General features: G+C 32.0%; 1 protein-coding gene across 5 annotated transcripts in view; it reads left to right on the forward strand.

The window, feature by feature from the left end:
- Positions 1 to 16153, forward strand: part of LOC109603466 (peripheral plasma membrane protein CASK) — a 35671-nt gene that overhangs the window by 7026 nt on the left and 12492 nt on the right. Inside the window, exons 1-2 of one of the 5 annotated variants that reach the window (XM_049965239.1) lie at positions 443 to 467; positions 3826 to 4159. The exons of 2 other annotated variants lie outside the window; for them this stretch is intronic. In XM_049965239.1, the coding sequence (XP_049821196.1) occupies positions 3953 to 4159 (207 nt within the window). In that variant the 5' untranslated portion in view covers positions 443 to 467; positions 3826 to 3952. Of the gene's footprint in view, positions 1 to 442; positions 468 to 3821; positions 4160 to 6890; positions 7444 to 16153 lie in introns of those variants that run through there. 2 more of the 5 variants (XM_020019966.2, XM_049965238.1) reach the window with 2 other exon arrangements.

A 16153-nucleotide genomic window follows, 5' to 3' on the forward strand; every position in this document is an offset into this window, starting at 1 on the left:
AGTGCTAAACAATAAATAAATTAAGAATGAACCGAAAAAGAGTGATCTGGGTACGATGTGTAAAAATGGCGGATGCGCCGGTACTCGGTGTAAAATTGTTAGAACAGTGAGTTGAGACGAGAGTATAATAAGTTATCGATTCGGGTGTCGGGTCGCGAGACCGGCACTGGCACAGTTCCGGCGGCCGGGCCGGCCCTGGCCTCGCCACGTCGGCGGGGCCTCATTCTGCGGACGGAGCGTCATCCAGTATGACGGCGAGAACTCGCGGACGCCATCGGATCCGCGCTACTTGACATCTGCACGTGTTAAGTGTGTGCACGAGTATGCATTGCGAATGCGATCCGGCGAGAGAACGGTCCGCCGGACCACGCCGCTTCCTGGCCGGCCAATCTTGCCGATCTGACGTCGATCTGTGGAAACGTGCTCCACACAGGTCACCTGTTATGCCTTGTGCCGTTCGGCCTCAGGTACTCACACATTACTAACGGAACCAAACGCCTTTTTTTTGCTTAACTCGATTTCTACTGCATAACCGTTATGCATGTTCTAATTGGGGTTGGGATTTCTGTCACAGGTCACGTCAACTGTGCAATCAAATATTTTATATTAAATCATTTTTTAAATTATTCTTTTAATTTTTATGAGAACATCTCACAGTAAAATGGTGGATACGTCAGTATTAAAATATTAAAACAACAATTATAACAATAATCATTTAGTTATAAGAATCAATTGATATTTGCATATCTTAATTATAATATTTTTATGTTTTTAAAAAGTACTTTTGATATTTGTGCTATAACAATCAGTAAAGTATTATTTATTAATGAAAAAAACCTATTAAAATTGCCCTTAAAAATGGTGGATGCGCCAACATTTAAATATTAAAATAACAATTTCAGCAAAACTAAATAATTATATTTAGTTATAAATTACTAATTTTATTATTTTGTGTAAATTACATGTTTTAATTAAAATTGATACACTGAGCTGTAATATTTTAAATGTTAAGCAAATATTCTGAACATTAAATTACTTTTAAAATATATCTTTGATATTTGTGCTATAACAATCAATAAAATGATGTTTATTTATGAAAAACCACCATATTAAAAGTTCCCATAATAAAATGGTGGATGCGCTAACATTTAAATTTTAAAATAACAATTTCAACAATAATTATTTAGTTATAAATTACTAATTTATACCTGTCTTTCTTAAAATAATATTTTAAATGGTTTTTAATCAGAATTTATGTATAATATTGTTTAAGAATATTTAATTTTGTGTAAATTAAATGAAAACATTTTAATTGATGCACTGAGCTGTAATATTTTAAATGTCAAACAAATATCTTGAACATTAATTACTTTTAAAACAAACCTTTGATATTGGAGCCATAACATTTAATAAAATGATGTCTATCTATGAAAATCTATATTAAAAGTTCTCATAATAAAATGGCGGATGCGTCAATATTAAAATATTCTTTTATGTTTTAATGAAATTATAAAAATTAATTGATATTTAACAGTTTTTAAAAAGAATTCATTATAACAAACATATATGAATAATTTTTACGGTTAATGAGTTGGACAATGGCAAAAATTCGATGTGCATTATTAAATGAAATAAATTATTAATAGTAATAATTTTTAATTATAAAGGAATACATAATGAAATAAAATAAAATGTTGAATATAGTTCAGGAATTTAAAATTAATTAAATCTATACTTAAACAAATATTCGATACAGTTTTATGTAAATCATTAATTAATTAATTATAAGTTTACCAATTAAAAGTGGGCTTTACTGAACGTAACAATAAATCATATACAGAGTGTAGATAGACTTTTCTCTTGTTAAATTTACTAATTGAATCTGAACTTTTTGCTTGCATTGTATACTTTTAATTAGTGGAATATGGGATTTGTTTGCTCCCTTTTGCTTCTCCAGCTGTAAATACTTCCAGAGGAAAATATATGACATTTTCCAATTCATTTTATCATAAATTTTCATTAATAATTTAGTAAATTTTTATATTAATGTTATTCCTATTTCTATTTTTCTATTTTTGGGCTTAAAAAGCTATTAAAGCTTTTCATATTCTTTGCACAATTTAGAAGAAAAAAGGTTCTTTAATAAAATTAATTAAGAGGACCTTTTTTTCTTCTAAATTATGTAGAGGATTTGAAAAACTTAAAACATATTCTGTGGTGTAAAAAATTGATTGAAAAAATGAGGAGAACCTCCAAAGTTTAGAGTATAATATAACAAATTTAAATACGATTAGGCCAAAGATGAAATTTAAATTTGAAGGACTGTATTGTCTTCTGGAGAAATTTTAGAAAAAAAAAATATTTAGATTTTCTACATTATAGGACCTCCTCCTAAATTTTGATCCTCTATTTTAGAAATACCTATAATATAATATTTTAAATATTTCAATTTTTTGTGCAAAATATTACCACAGAAAAGTTAAAGTCAAAAACTTCTTTTTCTTATCTTCAAATTAAATGACAGTAAGTAATTCGTTCAGACTGAACAATTCATAATCCATTAGATCTGCTGATTCAATGTTTTTTTATTATACACACCGCATAAGAAAAGCCCTAGTGAAACACCGGTCATAAATGAGAAGGGCAAGTTTGTCCCCGTCCCGTTTTGAACGTTGCAACACACACACACGCGTTCAGAAAAGTGGAGCAAACGTCCTGGCGTACTGTGGCGTAGATCGATGATACACGCTGCATGAAAACATGGCGCATCCTCTCTGCCGACAAATCCTCACCATTCACCGTTTTCTTTTGGCCGGCTGCTCCGAGTGGAAAGGAAAAAACACGGCCAATGTCTGCTTATCTTAATTTCGCGATAGAAATCAGTGTCGGAAGCGGTGGTCGGCAGCTAATGGGCTCATTTAACGACGCCACCCCCGAATAAAAACCACCGTCCGTTCTCGATCTGCAATTTGTGCACTTTTTTTCTATTACGCTGTTTCCACACTGTTAACAACATCCAGATCTATTAATTATTTTCACTCGCAACTTGTGGTTTGAAATTGAGTATTTTTAAAATTAAATTTACTTCAACTAGATTATTAATTGGTGACTTATTGTTGCACTGCCATCTCTCCAACAATAGCCAAATATGCATTAGTAATACAGATTTCTATATTAATTTCTTCCTACTAATTCTAAAACTTTAATGATTATATCATTTTAAAATTTGTATACTCATTAATAAGGATAAAAAGATTTGTAATTACATTTTTTTGTGGTTGTAACCTAATAAAGTGTGATAAAAGATAGAATCAGTGTAACTACATTGTTGGCTTCCATTACGGCCAACTTGACTATTTATTAACTAATTTCGTGTTGGCCAAATCTTGTGATAACTGTGTTTTCAACGATAATTTCCAATTTAAATACCATAAATACAAATATCAAGCGAATATTTCACAGAATTTTATTACGGGTTCATAAATATTACTTAATCCATTTTATTTGAATTGATACTTCAGTGAAGTGGCTTTTTCAATTTGATTAATAAAATTGCATTGGGTTTTCTATTGAGCAGCATTAATGGGTTAAGTAGAGAGCTCTTACACAAGTATTTTGTTTTCACTTTCAGTTAACGTATCCAGACTCTGTTTCACTTTAACTTTAATCTTAAAGTTTCTCTCTATATAAATTATAGACTAGTAATTAATGTTAATACAGGGTGATTCACTTCGTGAACTGATTTTTATAACTACTTTTTAAATTTATTTTGAGTAAAATTAAAAAATGTTTCCATAATAATAAAATCTCCGGCATCGACATCAGGTATAACGAAGAGGTGGCGAGCGAAAAACAAAAACAGAGTGATGTTCCGGAAGGTAAATAAGTCCGGGCGAGTAGTTCCGTGTTACCGGTGTCTCCCGTCGAGGACTAATCCGACGTGATCGTTGTTATGAGTGGTGTGCCGTTCGTGAAGGACTACTATTATCCGCCGGTGCCGGTGCCGGTGCCGGTGTCACTGTCGCTGTCGCTGTCGCCGTCCACGTCCAATTTCGGCAGAGACCAGTGGATCGGCGAGGAGACGAAGCGTTCGATGCCGCCCCACGTCTACAAGTATTACTTGCAACGGACGCGTTGCTATAGGCGACAGAGTTTCAGGGTAAGTCCTAATTGCGGAATTAACTCGACGGTGGATTGGGTGGATTGGGTGGACGCAACATTTATTGATATCAAACAATCGCATTTTAAATTGGGAATCGATCGACGCCGTTCAAGGAACGGGAAACAGGAAACGGGACAAATTGAATTTTATCAAGGAAGTTGCTTAATTAAAACATGGCACTGATCGATATTGAATAAAATCGCATCGCTAAATGCATTTTAAGCCATTTTAAGGCGTCGGTTGTTCCATAAATCACTCGATAAGCGAATTTTAATAAAACGAAACATTGATTTAGTTACAAGTCTTTCGGATGAGCGTACTCATTTAAATCTTTTGAGGTTTTACTTCGCAACGGAAAACTAAACAATGCACCGAAATAAAGGGTAACAATTACTCTAACGAAAATATTCTAAAGAGCTTTTTAATCTTGAGATTTTTATTCCTCCCGACTTGGAACATACTCTTTCATTATTTTTTCTCTCATTTCTATATTAAAAATAATGTGATTATTAAATTATTTGATAATTTTACTGCAGTAAAATCTGCGTGAAACAATGGAAGTGGGAGGAATGATTTCGCCTCAAATTGTTTCCTTTGTTTGTTCTTCTCCGGCTTGACTTTCATTTCAAACATTAAATGAGGCCATTTCTTGTTCTAATTTTCCTTGTTAATTTACTGAATTCGTTTTTGAATTTATGTATATGTACAGTGATGGCACAGATTTTAAAATCAAATATTTCATAAAAGAATTTAATTCAAATTTGATTTAAAGAAATATATAGAATATTGGACATCACTGAATAGAATATAATAAAGATGAGGCATCAATATATAAACATAAAGGTGGTCCTGAAATTGCTGACAATGTTATTAATAAATATGAAGCAATAGATTTAATTAAAAATATTGAATTAGTAAATATCAGTGTGTTTAGTAGAATAATCAGACATTTCATAAATAGAAATATTAAGAAAGATATAGTAGAACCACGTACCAATAATAATTTACCAGTTACATAAATTTTTATTCATGGCATTGATTCAGAGTTGTTCTAAATTTACTTAGTTATAGTTGAATTTTTAACATATGTTCACAGTGCCATCTTTTGAACAATAGCCAAATATAGAGAATACAGGTTTCTACTTTGATTTCTTCCTATTATGTTGTTTTCATTACCGATTATCTGTATTTCTACGATTATTAGCAAGTTAAAATTCCTATACAAATTTAATACCCAAATCAATTAATAATTTAATCGTGTTTATTCAACGATACCATATCAGTTATATGGATTTCTATCTATTCAAATAATCAAAAGGTGTTCAAAATTGGTTTAAACGTAATCATGTTGAGGTTCATGACTGACTGATGCAAAGTTTCAATCTAAATCCAATTGAAAACTTGTAGAACGACATTAGTCGTCTCAATTAAAATACCAAAAACCATAAAATTTAGATGAATTGCGGTGATTAATTAGATAAATGAAATAAAAGAGAATAGAATAAATGTTATCAAACAAAATTTATATACAAGTGATTATTAAAAAGCAAAGAAAGAAATAAAGAAAACAAGTTAGTTTCGGCCTTACACTTGGCGTTTGTTTGCCCTCTGTTTCCCGGTGTTTGTTCATGACATTTAGGGCTCATTTTCTCCCTTTGTTTCCGAAACACGTTTGCAATATTCGCGGTTCCGTTTTTAATTAACGTAATTATTGTTTTGTACCCTTTCAAAATTTTCTTTTAATTGTTTTCTGTTGAGTATAATTAAGTTAATTATTGGATCCTGAAAAAGCTCAACTAACGACTAACGTGTCTCATGTTTGTGTTTAATCAGCTGCGGTCCAGATGAAAGCGATAATCACTCGTTCGTGGCTTAATCAACAAAGTGCATAAACAAATTGGGCAAAAAGTACAAAGAAAGAGGGAAAGACAGAGACGTAGTAATTATGATAAATTGTTTAGTTTGGGGAGTGGGCGGAATTCGAAAATACCCGGCCAGCAAGCAATTCGTAGTATTGAGGCCGCATAAATTGGCCGCAGTCTCTAGGTCAGTGGAACTTCCAATATGGACGCGAGCCAAGAAGCCCGATGCAGTTTTGCATTTGCACGACGTCCTAATTTATTGCAGCCCCCCACACAAAAAAAATGTTATTCATTTGAACCCCGACGAGGAGCGAAGGGATGAAAGGATGGCAGCCGCTATTTGTCAATGGAGAGTTTGATTCATCATTCATGAGCGAGCCGCGAACATTCATTATCCTTATGGAAGCTGCGCCTCGTGCTATTTTCTCGGAAATTGCCCAGGATGAGTCTGCTACGCTACAAATTGTATCCGAATCACACCACGTAAGTCTTCACACGTTGCACAAGTAATCTGAAGGAGTTTCGACGACAGACAGTTAAGGTGTAATGAAGTTTGGAACGTGTGGATAACCGAGGAGCATCCGAGGAGAGTCGTCGGAGCAGAGAGAAGAAAGAATCAAGATTCATCGGAATTATTGATGTGTTTCCCTTTCGTGTGAACGCTGATTGATTAAAATCAGGTGTATCGCAAATATCGGCGGAGGCAATGGAAGAGGCTGGAGAGGGAGAGAGGCGGAGGCGGAGGAGACGGGGACCGAAGAAGGGGGTCGTTAAGCAACGCAGCAACATTGGCGCACGTTGTCGGGACGCGGCGTTGCCACGCGGCCCGAACACGGGGATGTGGGCATCCCGCAACCACTCAGTCGATTTCTGTTCTCCTACATGGTGGTTGTTTGGCCGGGCGCGACGGCGGCAGCGGCAACAGTAGTGGCGTCCGCACCGTGTCACCACCACCACCACCACCACCACCACAGCCACCTCCGGCACGGTCTCCCCGGCTTGTGGTGCCGCACCCGCTCCATCCCGGACCACTTCCCCGTCGAGTCGGAGCAGGAACAGGAGCAGCAGCAGCAGCAGGAGGCGGAGGACGACGGGACCTTCTGTGCGGAGTGCCGCGCGAGGGCCGAAGGTGGTCGCGTCCTGGATCCGTACGGGGCCGCCGGATGGCCCCCTCAACCGCACGGACACTACGGGGTGTCGGCGGCGGCGACGGGGGCGACGGGGGCGACGGGGCCGAGTCACTGGTGCGAGCGGCCGGGCAGGTCCTCCGATCCCGTCACCCCCGTAGGGGGACCGCACACGGGGTCGCTCCGCCAGCTGGACAGTCCGTTCCACGCCACATGTCCGGTGCACAGTCCCTTTCGGTTTCGTTTCGTCAATGGCGCAGGCAGCTCCATCGACTTTCATCACCACGCTCAGGTGAAAGTTACATTCTACTTGTTACTCCTCTAACTAGTGGCAACCCAAATAAAAGTCGCACTTCATAACAACTGTCACTAGTGACCTTAACCCACTTTACACTGTCACTATTTTAATTTCTGCCCTACTTCTTCGTCTTTGACATAGTAAATATTATTAAACCACCTCCTTTCTGTACTCATCTTAAATTTTAAAACAATTATTATTTTCTACACTTAAATAAGATCAAACATCCGAAGACCGTGATTGTTTCTTAGATATCTATTCAAAATCTTTTAAAATAAGTCAGAAAGTAGGCAGACCATAAGATGAACAGTCAGATATTTAATCAGATGATTGAATCTCTTAAGATATCAGATATCTTTATTTCCAACATAGTGCTTTCTCAGCCTTTTTTATTTTAAATCGATGTCAAATCATTTAAATGTTTGAAGAAACGATGAATTAATTTTCTGAATCAAATTACATTAAAAATAAAATAAAATTTAATCCTCAATATATTAAATGAATAAATAAAGATAAATGTGGGTGTGTGTGTGGCTGTAATAAATTACTCTTTTATCTCAGATATATTTTTAAAATTTGGTAAATTTAAAAATGTAAATGATCACCTTTTGTACATTGTTCCACGCTATTCACAGTCGAATTGGCCCTCGACAATGGTTCATGCTCGAGTAGTGACGATATTTCAGCGGAATTTGCTCTTTCCAGGAAGACAGATAACTTTCACAAACATTATTGATGCGATTTTTACATTTTTTACAAAGATACAACGATGATTTATCACACAAAACCAACTGCTCCAAATATATGGGACTTTTTTACTTGATATACTTATCATTTTTCATAAATATGCATAAAATATTTGGTTTTCAAATAAACTTGTTAAAGGGAACAACTTGAAAATGATTAATTTAGAATAAACAATATTTTAAATTTAAAATTTATTGTAAATATTTTCCGGATCAAGATTGTTTTTGCTACAAATTGAAAATTTAACATATTTCTTGTTCAATTTTGGAATTTATTAAGCTCCACACACAATGAAACTTGCAGAATGTTTACTCGCCAACATTCCATTCGAATTCCATTGAATATTGAGGATGCCATTTGTGTTAGTCATTCCTATTCCTATTCCATATATCATAATATTCACATTTTATGAATTTTATCAAATTTATTGATATTAGACATATCCTAATTTACTCATTAGAAATTTATTGAAAATATTTGGTATTTTCAATTGAACACCCTGTATATTGTGTATTTTTAAATTCTATATATAATTATAAATGAAATGGTTAAATGGATTGAAACTAAAACTATCAATAGATGTAAGTTAGTTGTTTATTTTTGTTTCATCTTGTTTATAATCATTCAAATGAGATGGGCACAAAATCAATATATTTAATACAATATTAATTAATATTTAACTTTCACCTTAAATTTGTCAAGTAATTTATTTTATCCACTCTTAGATCCATTTCTGACAGGTACTATTTAATTTTTTTTAATTAATCACTAAAGTAACCTTTAAAATACGATAAAAAACATGTTTTTGATGTTTAATAAATGTTTAAACATTGTGAATGTGCAAAAAAATTATATAATTACAAGAACATTCAAAAGACAATTCATTTGATGTCTTCAAATATCTTATCTTAATTCATTTGAATATTTTATTTAAGTTTTTTGTTGCGCATCCACCATTTTTACAGCTGTTGTTAAAAATGGCGAATGCGCCACAAATCCAATAATTGATTACTATTAAACAAATTTTAATAATAAGTTGATTATATTCAAAGTAATTTATTTTATACACTATTAGGTCCATTTTTTACAGATACTATTTAAATATTTTTAATTAATCACTAAAGTAACCTTTAAAATAGTATAAAAAACATGTTTTTGATGTTTAATAAATGTTTAAACATTGTGAATGTGCAAAAAATTATATAATTACAAGAACATTCAAAAGACAATTCATTTGATGTCTTCAAATATCTTATCCTAATTCATTTGAATATTTTATTTAAGTTTTTTGTTGCGCATCCACCATTTTTACAGCTGTTGTTAAAAATGGCGAATGCGCCATAAATCCAATAATTAATTACTATTAAATAAATTCTAATAATAAATTGATTTTATTCAAAGTAATTTATATTATCCACTGTTAGATCCAGTTTTAACAGATACTATTTAAATATTTTTAATTAATCACTAAAGTAACCTTTAAAATACCATAAAAAACATGTTTTTGATGTTTAATAAATGTTTAAACATCGTGAATGCGCAAACAAATTGTATAATTACAAGAACATCCAAAAGACAATTCATTTGATGTTTTCAAATATCTTATCTTAATTCATTTGAATATTTTATTTAAGTTTTTTGTTGCGCATTCACCATTTTTACAACTGTTGTTAAAAATGGCGAATGCGCCACAAATCCAATAATAATCAATAATAATTATTAATCAAATTCTAATTCCATTGTTGAATCCTTTTTAACAGATAGTATTTAACTTTTAAAATATTTGTTATTATGTGGTCTATAAAAAATATTATTTTGATTATATTTGAACTAGGTCAAAAACAAGCGATGATTTCACTATGCATCCGCATTGGTGAAAATGATGAACCGACTGAGTGTTATAGAGACAAATAGAGCCATTAATAAACTGTGCAAAAAACTGAGTGTCGTTTGGTATTGACGACATTTACGACATTGACGACACTCCGTAACGAATTGCCACAATAAAACATCCCGTGTTTGTCTGCAGTACTGTTAATTAATTCTCACACTTCATTTAAATAATAATATTGGCAAAAAGAAGCAATATTTGATGTCCCAAATAACCTTCTCGTGAGCGTAATTAATTAGGTCTAAGATGGTTAATTCCCGTAATGTATAATTGGGCATTAGTATTAATGAGACGCGAAAATCCCGACGGGACGGGTTCGAGTGGAGCACATCTACAGTTTCACATGACACACGTCCCATTATGAATTGATGCCGCCTCCCTCGTTTGCTCTTTGAATGCCCCACAATTTCTTATTCTAATTAAATTTGCACAGTCATTTTTTTAAAGGGGATAAAATCCCGAGTTGGCCGCAACCCGGACGCGGATGTAAATTCACCCTTTGCGGACTCATCTGCATTTCCAGCCCCCACGTTCCGTCGGCATAATTACATACATTCATGCAACAGCATGTACACCGATCAACTTATATTATTGGCGGGGGCAGAAAGTTGTTTTGTTCGTCGCATTTCAATATCAATGGTCTGAAACGACTGAGCGTCGCGCCGATGCGAACTTAAACCGACAAATTCTCTCCTATTGATGGAATTCAAACGCCACACCCCACACCCCACACCCCACTCGAACCATTTTCGAAATTTTGCCAAAATAGTTATAAATCTCCCGTTTGACGTCCGCCTTTGTCCCTGAAACAAATGGAGTGCAGTCGAAAAATGTTCAATGGGAAACCTCGAATAGATTATACATTCACCGACAGACTCCTGAAAAATTTATGGAACAAAGTTCGCCGGAAAATAATAAACGTATACCATACGCATAGTTAAGTTGTGACGTGAGTTTTTTCCTCTCCGAAATGAAAACTTTCACCAACAATAAGAGACATCTCGAGATAGATGTAAATTAGTTTTGTGAAGAAACTTTTTTAATAAAAATATTTGTTACTTTTTGTCTTTGTCGCAGAACGTCCAATGCCAAATGTCTCTTTAATGTTGATAACTTTTCACAGACGGAATGTTTCATAAACATAATGGACTTTATCTTTGTCTGCGTTTTTAATTTCGAACATAATTAACCCAATTTCTGAGAATTAAATGTGATGTAACGTAACATATTTACAAAGTATTTTTAAAAACAGGTGGACTAAATTTATGGGAGAAATGATAGTTAAATATTTTCAGAAGTAACGATTTATTATTTATAATAATAATCCCAAATTTTAGAGTGTAACAAAACTTCACATTAATGTAAAGATTAAATGCACGTAATATATTTGAACGTTAATTCAATTACTTCGAACACTGTGAATAAAATTCATTTAATTATTTCTCCTTTCTTTATTAAAGTATCACCCAAAAATAAAGTCCTTTTGCCTTCCCGTAACAAATGCCCGGCGAGACTTAGATTAATATTAGTTTAAGTGGGTCATTAAGAATGTTTTTCTCTTTTCTTGTCGGAGACTTTTAAAAAATAATTAATTATTTTTACAAGATTTAGTGGATCTTTAAATTATACAAAGCGATGGGAGAAGGAAAATCCAGTTAAACACGATTTAAATTGTGTAGATAAACTTTAAATTAACATCAGAGACACGAATTTAAGAAGGCTATTGCCTTTAATGTATTAAATTGATGCGATGCTATAATTGTTGTTAATGTTACAATAATAGATGAAAATATGTGTTTAATTATTAACAAACGAATAGCACAGCGGGCATAGAATTTATATCAAATTGAAATGTTTTTTGCAAAGGGTGTAATTTACTGTCGGAATTAACAAATAAAATGAAACTGGTATACCTATACACGTATCGTCGTGGAACGATAAATCGTTTTAATAAAATTATGAGCTCTATTGTGGTCGCAAATTGGGCCCAAACATTCACTACAGTGGTTGTCTGCTAATTATTCTGCGACCTACTGCTTAAATTACCCCAATATTTCAATTAATTTATGTGGGCGCATCCACCATTTTTCGAAATATATTTTTAAAAATGGCGAATGCGCAAACAATTTATATAATTACAACTACATCCAAAAGAGTATAAGTTAATTAAATTAATAACTAAACTTGGGGTTGGGGGCCTTTTGTTTTCGAATATCTTACCCCAATTCATTTAAATGTTTTAAGTAACTTTTTGTGGCGCATCCACCATTTTTACGACCAATATTTTATAAGTAAAATAAGTTGATTGTAATAAAAGCTGCAAATGTTGCGGTCTTTTGTATACAAATATCTTTATTATGCACATGAAACTGATCTCCTGTGGATTAAAGAGAATGTAAATGGTAAAAAGGTTATTAATAAGGATATCCTCCGAAGTGCTGTTACGAAAAAGATTCCCTTCTTCTCTCTATTTTAATGGAGATTGCTCTTGATAACAAAATTAGTTCTTAAAACTAAATTAAAGTAAATAATGATATTACTGGTATTAATTATCGTTTTGTTTTTCTCTCCACTATCCTTTAAACAACTTGTTAAAACTTAAATTTGAAGTACTCCGCTGCAAACGAGAATTTAACAATGCTTTGTGAATGGAGGTGTTTATTTGAAAAGTTTTAATTTATTGCCCTCAATTAAATGGATCATTAATTCGATAAGTTGCAAACTGTGGACAAGTTATTCAATACCATATTCCCATATTATAAACTTATTTATAACTTCTAAATATGGACGTAAAAAGTTGTGGAGTTTATTTTTAATGGAAAATGTCTGTTTTGACTTAAAATGTTCCACGTAAATTTTTTAATATTGTACATTCGTTTCAATAAAAGTTTGTTTCATAAAAATAATAAAAATAAGCCGTAACATTTAATATTATGAAGTATGGACATAAATCGTTGTAATATCAGTGACCAGTCAGGAGCCATAAAGTTATTTAGCTGATAAATGTTGAAGTCGTTGTTCCAATTGTTCCACTCACAAAACGAACCCTTTTATTAATTGAAATTCATTTAATTAATTTAACATTGACCTTTAGAAATAATTGGCCTGTTATTAAAAACATGTACCAGTTTAGAACGCAGGATATTATTATTTTAAAAAGCAAACAAAACTTAAGCGATTTTAAATGGGTCTTTAGTTCGTCTCGTTGAGGCACAAAAATACATTATTGATCGGACTTTAATTTAATCATTCATGAAGAGCACAATTTTATTGTGGTTATTTTCATGAAAAACACAAAGGATGATGCGAATATTTTCAGTCCTCTCCACTTTTATTCGTAATTAATTTGAGTATGCACATACATATTTATTGAGTTAGAGCGAGACATGTTCGTAATACAGAACATGCTTTAGGAAGGCCGAATTAGTTTATTTACTATTCAAATTACTGTCGTGAGGCAAATTGTGTATGCGTATGTGTGTGTGTGTGTGTGTGACATTAAATAATACACTTTTCACCGATGAAATTGATTATGATTGATAATTCAAAAACTGATTACGGAAGGCACAATAACGTAGTTATAAAGTTGTGAACCGTTCTCGGAAGAGGAGAGCTTCTCGGAACAAACAGCGAAATCCTCTTTCCAACTATCACCCCGAATGGGGCGAAATTCTGGGAAAACCGTATTGAACACACCCACACTCAATGTAATAAATATTCGGTCAGCAATTTTAAAAAACGATTCATGACGTGGGTTTTGATGAATCCTCACTTCACTTTTACTCACTTTATTTTTACTGCTGATTCCAATTCAAATTGTTTTTGTTCAAATTTTCAATAGATAGACAAGTTAACCATTTCATTCCTATACAGTTGTTCTGTTTTCTCATATAACCTTTTGTCTAATAATGTTTAAATTTGATATGCATTATTCTACAATTCAGTATAAACAATTTTTTCTATAATAACACAATAACATAGACTCAAGAAAATTCCTCTTTATTTCCATATCTGAATACTATTTAAAACTTTTCATATTTTTACACAATTTGGAATAAAAAAGTACTTTGGATTAATATTATAATTAATAGAATTCTTTTAATAGTAACTAATTATTGAATTTGTGGCGCATTCGCCATTTTTAACAACAGTTGTAAAAATGGTGAATGCGCAGCAAAAAACTTAAATAAAATATTCAAATGAATTCGAATAAGATATTTGAAGACATCAAATGAATTGTCTTTTGGACGTTCTTGTAATTATATAATTTGTTTGCGCATCGTGAATGTTTAAACATTTATTAAACATCAAAAACGTGTTTTTTATACTATTTTAAAGGTTACTTTAGTGATTAATTAAAAAAATTTAAATAGTATCTGTAAAAAATGGACCTAATAGTGTATAAAATAAATTACTTTGAATATAATCAACTTATTATTAAAATTTGTTTAATAGTAATCAATTATTGGATTTGTGGCGCATTCGCCATTTTTAACAACCGTTGTAAAAATGGTGAATGCGCAACAAAAAACTTAAATAAAATATTCAAATGAATTAAGATAAGATATTTGAAGACATCAAATGAATTGTCTTTTGGATGTTCTTGTAATTATATAATTTGTTTGTACATGCACGATATTTAAACATTTATTAAACATCAAAAACATGTTTTTTATAGTATTTTAAAAGTTGTTTTACTGATTAATTAAATAAATTTAAATAGTATCTGTTAAAAATGGATCTAATAGCGGATAAAATAAATTACTTTTACTCTTTTTGAGACATTTCAGCGTTAAGATTTTGGGGATTCCTCCTTTTTTCGTCGTATTTTCAACACCTCTGAATATTTTTTAAAACCACTTAATTTTTCACATTAAAAAAGTACTCTTGATTAATTTTATTTATTACAGCTCTTTCACTTTTAAACTTTGAAAATAATTAAATGAATTAAAATAATCGAAAAAATTTATACACTATTGTTTAAAACTTTGATTCATGTATGTTTTGTTAATATCATTTTCTGTTTACATAATTGGCATTATTCGACTCTCAGTTTAGAGATAATAAAGCTCATTTATTTAACTTAAAACTCGTCGGCTCATTAAATATACGATTTCAAAATTAAATTCCGTTCGTAAATGCGGTTAAACTCTTTGTCAAATGGAAACTATTGTTGAATTATTTCGAGTGTTTACGCAACAAAATTTCAATACGTGCGAATTCGCATTGTTCTCTGCAACGTGGTAACTTTCATAAAGGGACAACAATTCAAATTATTTGTAAATAAAACACCTGAAAATTATCATTTTTAAATCGTCTCTGTCAATCTCACCACAATGATGGATGTTTTTTTAATTTTTCAAACGAAAACACCGGTTTTAATTCTATAATCTTCAATTTTCATGTTCTGTTCACATTTTGGAGCACCTCAATCCATCAAATTTACACCTAAAACTACTAAATTTTTTGTTGATATACACACATCACAAATGTATATATAAATTAAATATTATATATTATTATTTGAAATGAAAATATGTATTTAAATTACTTTTTAAGTATTAGCAATTACAAATTTGTTTCAATTTGCATTTCCAATACTATAATTAACAATTGGAGTTTATTAATTAATTTCTCACTGCACATGAATTTTATATGTTTATAATTTAATTAGGTATTCACAATTTAGTTTCACTCTTATAAATGACTAATAGAATCATATGAATTAATGTCAGCATTTGAAATGTTACCATATGAAATTGTTTTCACAACATGAAAATCGATACCTTTTACTTTCGCTTCTCATACCAACACTCAACAAGGGCTCCATCTAGGAATGGGGGTACAAAGTAGCGCCACTTTTTAAACAGAACTCTGCTGCATTGTGTTTCCTAGTACTGTCACATAGATGGCACATACATATCTATATAGATTATATTATTATAGAATTTTGTGATTTGTAAAATATCCTGAATGAAAATTTATACACATAATGAGATAAACAAAATAATATTTTTAAATTTTACTACAATTAATTTTGTATATTTAATTAAAAAATAAAATAAA

This window comes from Aethina tumida, chromosome 3, assembly GCF_024364675.1.
Source record: "Aethina tumida isolate Nest 87 chromosome 3, icAetTumi1.1, whole genome shotgun sequence".
In the NCBI taxonomy this organism is placed as follows: Eukaryota; Metazoa; Arthropoda; class Insecta; order Coleoptera; family Nitidulidae; genus Aethina; species Aethina tumida.